The following is a 6,000-nucleotide window of genomic DNA, read 5'->3' on the forward strand; positions in this document are numbered from 1 at the left end:
AGAGATCTGGGGTGCACCCGTCATGCACAGTGAGAGATCTGGGGTGCACCCGTCATGCACAGTGAGAGATCCGGGGTGCACCCGTCATGCACAGTGAGAGATCCGGGGTGCACCCGTCATGCACAGTGACAGATCTGGGGTGCACCCGTCATGCACAGTGACAGATCTGGGGTGCACCCGTCAACCACAGTGAGAGATCCGGGGTGCACCCGTCATGCACAGTGAGAGATCCAGGGTGCACCCGTCATGCACAGTGAGAGATCCGGGGTACACCCGTCATGCACAGTGAGAGATCTGGGGTGCACCCGTCTTGCACAGTGAGAGATCTGGGGTGCACCCGTCTTGCACAGTGAGAGATCTGGGGTGCACCCGTCATGCACAGTGAGAGATCCGGGGTGCACCCGTCATGCACAGTGAGAGATCTGGGGTGCACCCGTCATGCACAGTGAGAGATCTGGGGTGCACCCGTCATGCACAGTGAGAGATCCGGGGTGCACCCGTCATGCACAGTGAGAGATCTGGGGTGCACCCATCATGCACAGTGAGAGATCTGGGGTGCACCCGTCTTGCACAGTGAGAGATCCGGGGTGCACCCGTCATGCACAGTGAGAGATCTGGGGTGCACCCATCATGCACAGTGACAGATCTGGGGTGCACCCATCATGCACAGTGAGAGATCTGGGGTGCACCCGTCATGCACAGTGAGAGATCTGGGGTGCACCCGTCATGCACAGTGAGAGATCCGGGGTGCACCCGTCATGCACAGTGAGAGATCTGGGGTGCACCCGTCATGCACAGTGAGAGATCTGGGGTGCACCCATCATGCACAGTGACAGATCTGGGGTGCACCCATCATGCACAGTGATAGATCTGGGGTGCACCCTTCATGCACAGTGAGAGATCTGGGGTGCACCCGTCATGCACAGTGAGAGATCTGGGGTGCACCCATCATGCACAGTGACAGATCTGGGGTGCACCCATCATGCACAGTGATAGATCTGGGGTGCACCCTTCATGCACAGTGACAGATCTGGGGTGCACCCGTCATGCACAGTGAGAGATCTGGGGTGCACCCGTCATGCACAGTGAAAGATCTGGGGTGCACCCGTCATGCACAGTGACAGATCTGGGGTGCACCCGTCTTGCACAGTGAGAGATCTGGGGTGCACCCGTCATGCACAGTGAGAGATCTGGGGTGCACCCGTCATGCACAGTGAGAGATCTGGGGTGCACCCTTCATGCACAGTGAGAGATCTGGGGTGCACCCGTCATGCACAGTGACAGATCTGGGGTGCACCCGTCAACCACAGTGAGAGATCTGGGGTGCACCCGTCATGCACAGTGAGAGATCCAGGGTGCACCCGTCATGCACAGTGAGAGATCCAGGGTGCACCCGTCATGCACAGTGAGAGATCTGGGGTGCACCCGTCATGCACAGTGAGAGATCTAGGGTGCACCCATCATGCACAGTGAGAGATCTGGGGTGCACCCGTCATGCACAGTGAGAGATCTGGGGTGCACCCGTCATGCACAGTGAGAGATCTGGGGTGCACCCTTCATGCACAGTGAGAGATCTGGGGTGCACCCATCATGCACAGTGAGAGATCTGGGGTGCACCCGTCATGCACAGTGAGAGATCTGGGGTGCACCCGTCATGCACAGTGAGAGATCCGGGGTGCACCCGTCATGCACAGTGAGAGATCTGGGGTGCACCCATCATGCACAGTGAGAGATCTGGGGTGCACCCGTCATGCACAGTGAGAGATCTGGGGTGCACCCGTCATGCACAGTGAGAGATCTGGGGTGCACCCTTCATGCACAGTGACAGATCTGGGGTGCACCCGTCATGCACAGTGACAGATCTGGGGTGCACCCGTCAACCACAGTGAGAGATCTGGGGTGCACCCGTCATGCACAGTGAGAGATCCAGGGTGCACCCGTCATGCACAGTGAGAGATCCAGGGTGCACCCGTCATGCACAGTGAGAGATCTGGGGTGCACCCGTCTTGCACAGTGAGAGATCTGGGGTGCACCCGTCATGCACAGTGAGAGATCCGGGGTGCACCCGTCATGCACAGTGAGAGATCTGGGGTGCACCCGTCATGCACAGTGAGAGATCTGGGGTGCACCCGTCATGCACAGTGAGAGATCCGGGGTGCACCCGTCATGCACAGTGAGAGATCCGGGGTGCACCCGTCATGCACAGTGACAGATCTGGGGTGCACCCGTCATGCACAGTGAGAGATCTGGGGTGCACCCATCATGCACAGTGACAGATCTGGGGTGCACCCATCATGCACAGTGAGAGATCTGGGGTGCACCCGTCATGCACAGTGAGAGATCTGGGGTGCACCCGTCATGCACAGTGAGAGATCCGGGGTGCACCCGTCATGCACAGTGAGAGATCCGGGGTGCACCCGTCATGCACAGTGACAGATCTGGGGTGCACCCGTCATGCACAGTGACAGATCTGGGGTGCACCCGTCAACCACAGTGAGAGATCCGGGGTGCACCCGTCATGCACAGTGAGAGATCCAGGGTGCACCCGTCATGCACAGTGAGAGATCCGGGGTGCACCCGTCATGCACAGTGAGAGATCTGGGGTGCACCCGTCTTGCACAGTGAGAGATCTGGGGTGCACCCGTCTTGCACAGTGAGAGATCTGGGGTGCACCCGTCATGCACAGTGAGAGATCCGGGGTGCACCCGTCATGCACAGTGAGAGATCTGGGGTGCACCCGTCATGCACAGTGAGAGATCTGGGGTGCACCCGTCATGCACAGTGAGAGATCCGGGGTGCACCCGTCATGCACAGTGAGAGATCTGGGGTGCACCCATCATGCACAGTGAGAGATCTGGGGTGCACCCGTCTTGCACAGTGAGAGATCCGGGGTGCACCCGTCATGCACAGTGAGAGATCTGGGGTGCACCCATCATGCACAGTGACAGATCTGGGGTGCACCCATCATGCACAGTGAGAGATCTGGGGTGCACCCGTCATGCACAGTGAGAGATCTGGGGTGCACCCGTCATGCACAGTGAGAGATCCGGGGTGCACCCGTCATGCACAGTGAGAGATCTGGGGTGCACCCGTCATGCACAGTGAGAGATCTGGGGTGCACCCATCATGCACAGTGACAGATCTGGGGTGCACCCATCATGCACAGTGATAGATCTGGGGTGCACCCTTCATGCACAGTGAGAGATCTGGGGTGCACCCGTCATGCACAGTGAGAGATCTGGGGTGCACCCATCATGCACAGTGACAGATCTGGGGTGCACCCATCATGCACAGTGATAGATCTGGGGTGCACCCTTCATGCACAGTGACAGATCTGGGGTGCACCCGTCATGCACAGTGAGAGATCTGGGGTGCACCCGTCATGCACAGTGAAAGATCTGGGGTGCACCCGTCATGCACAGTGAGAGATCTGGGGAGCACCCGTCATGCACAGTGAGAGATCTGGGGTGCACCCATCATGCACAGTGACAGATCTGGGGTGCACCCATCATGCACAGTGACAGATCTGGGGTGCACCCGTCATGCACAGTGAGGGATCACTCTGTTCATGAAGTCGGAAGCCCAGGATGAGCACAGGTACTAATCCCTCCTATGTGTGAGAGTGTAGTCATCAGTGCAGTTCTTGCTTTTCATTCATGAAACAGGAGGCTCAGGATGAACAGTTCTTCACCTCCTTTGCAGGTAACGGACTTCTGCAGTGCTGGTGGCCATGGATGGGGAGATGAATCCGTGGTGACGTCCCCAGTATTGCTGCCTTCGAGGGGTTGAGGATTTCCCAGATTTTCCTTTCCTCGTCCTCCGTAGCTGCCGCTGAGCTGTGACCGTTACATTCTGTATGAGCTGTGGCCCTGGGGCCCGCACATGGACAGCCTTGGCTCTGACAGGCAATAAATTGGTGTATTAGGTGTCGGGCACTTAGAGGGTGAAATGGTCCGTGCCTCCCTTATTAGCGCTCAGGGCGAGCCGCGTGCCTCATGCCTCCTGTGTCTTGTCTCATCAGTGTCCCGATGGTCGTGCTGTGGACTGCGGGCGACTGCTTCAAGACCTTGTACTTCATCATCAAGGCCACGCCCGCTCAGTTCTGGCTGTGCGGAGCCCTGCAGATCTGCCTGGACGCGCTCATCCTCCTCCAGGTCTGGTTCTACAATCCACAGACTCACATCAAGTTTGGCTGAGGAGCTGCCAATCACCAGGCGGCAGGGTACCTGGCTTGGGGCCACAGGGACGGAGCCCAAAGAGAAATAATGTGTGAGTGTTACAGATATACCGAGCGCCCAGACGACTTATCTACAATGATGGGACTCCTCGGGATCTGGAGGTTATAACAGGTAGGAACAGGGGCCCCAGAGGAAAAGGATAACTGGGCCCCTAATAACTACCTGACGGACCCCGGCCCCGTCACACACTAACCCTGGTGATCCCTGAACTCCCTCTGGCAGGGTCTCAGATTTGACAGGGCTGTATTCAGCAGGGGGCGCTCCTCTGCAGAGCCACTGCCTACCCCACAGGGGCGGACTGGACTCCGTCACTGCAGTCACTTCAGGGGATCATCACCTGCCGATCTATGAATGTAGAAGCTCAACGCCGCACGCCGCTCTGCAGTATTTATATAATGTGCAGCTGCTGAATAAAGATCTACACATTGTATCTCTATAGGAGGGCGTCGCGTCTGTTACATAATATATAAGGTACATATACAGTCATGTGAAAAAATTAGGACACCCTTTGAAAGCATGTGGTTTTTTGTAACATTTTTAATAAAAGGTTATTTCATCTCCGTTTCAACAATACAGAGAGATTAAAGTAATCCAACTAAACAAAGAAAACTGAAGAAAAGTCTTTTCAAGATCTTCTGTAAATGTCATTCTACAAAAATGCCTATTCTAACTGAGGAAAAAGATAGGACACCCTCACATGTATTCCCTCTTAAATTGGCTCAGATCTCACACAGGTATATCACACCAGGTGCACATAATTAGTAGATCGTTACTCTGCATGTTGAATGAGGCTTGCCGTATTTAAACCTCAGACATTTAGTTTGGTGTGCTCCTGACTGTTGAAGTGAGAGTGAGCACCATGGTGAGAGCAAAAGAGCTGTCAGAGGACTTCAGAAAAAAGATTGTAGCAGCCTATGAGTCTGGGAAGGGATTTAAAAAGATCTCAAAAGATTTTGAAATCAGCCATTCCACTGTCCGGAAGATAGTCTACAAGTGGAGGGCTTTCAAAACAACTGCCAACATGCCCAGGACTGGTCGCCCCAGCAAGTTCACCCCAAGAGCAGACCGCAAGATGCTAAAAGAGGTCTCCAAAAACCCTAAAGTGTCATCTCGAGAACTACAGCAGGCTCTGGCTACTGTTGATGTAGAAGTACATGCCTCTACAATCAGAAAGAGACTGTACAAGTTTAACTTGCATGGGAGGTGTGCAAGGAGGAAACCTTTGCTTTCCAAGAGAAACATCGAGGCCAGACTGACATTTGCCAGAGATAAAGTTGACAAAGACCAGGACTTCTGGAATAATGTTCTTTGGACAGATGAGTCCAAAATTGAATTATTTGGACACAACAGCAGAGGACATGTTTGGCGTAAACCAAACACAGCATTCCAAGAAAAGAACCTCATACCAACTGTGAAGCATGGAGGTGGAAGTGTCATGGTTTGGGGCTGCTTTGCTGCAGCAGGACCTGGTCAGCTCACCATCATAGAATCCACGATGAATTCTACTGTGTATCAGAAGGTGCTTGAAGAACATGTGAGACCATCAGTTAGAAAATTAAAGCTGAAGCGGAACTGGACCATGCAACATGACAATGACCCAAAACATACTAGTAAATCAACCAAAGATTGGCTGAAAAAGAAGAAATGGAGAGTCCTGGAATGGCCAAGTCAAAGTCCAGATTTGAATCCCATTGAGATGCTGTGGGGTGACTTGAAAAGGGCTGTACGTGCAAGAAACCCCTCAAACATCTCACAGCTGAAA

At 54.4% G+C, this 6,000-nt stretch overlaps 1 protein-coding gene across 3 annotated transcripts in view; it reads left to right on the forward strand.

Annotated features, from left to right (window-relative positions):
• The window catches only part of LOC122920817 (solute carrier family 66 member 2-like), a 42,269-nt gene extending 37,595 nt beyond the window's left edge, over window positions 1–4,674 (forward strand). For all 3 annotated transcript variants that reach the window (XM_044270567.1, XM_044270565.1, XM_044270566.1), the window contains exons 5-6: window positions 4,022–4,243; window positions 4,283–4,674. In XM_044270567.1, the coding sequence (XP_044126502.1) occupies window positions 4,022–4,196 (175 nt within the window). In that variant the 3' untranslated portion in view covers window positions 4,197–4,243; window positions 4,283–4,674. The remainder of the gene's footprint in view (window positions 1–4,021; window positions 4,244–4,282) is intronic.
• The last annotated feature ends 1,326 nt before the right edge of the window (window positions 4,675–6,000 follow it).

The sequence above is a fragment of the Bufo gargarizans genome, chromosome 10, assembly GCF_014858855.1.
Source record: "Bufo gargarizans isolate SCDJY-AF-19 chromosome 10, ASM1485885v1, whole genome shotgun sequence".
NCBI classification, from domain to species: Eukaryota; Metazoa; Chordata; class Amphibia; order Anura; family Bufonidae; genus Bufo; species Bufo gargarizans.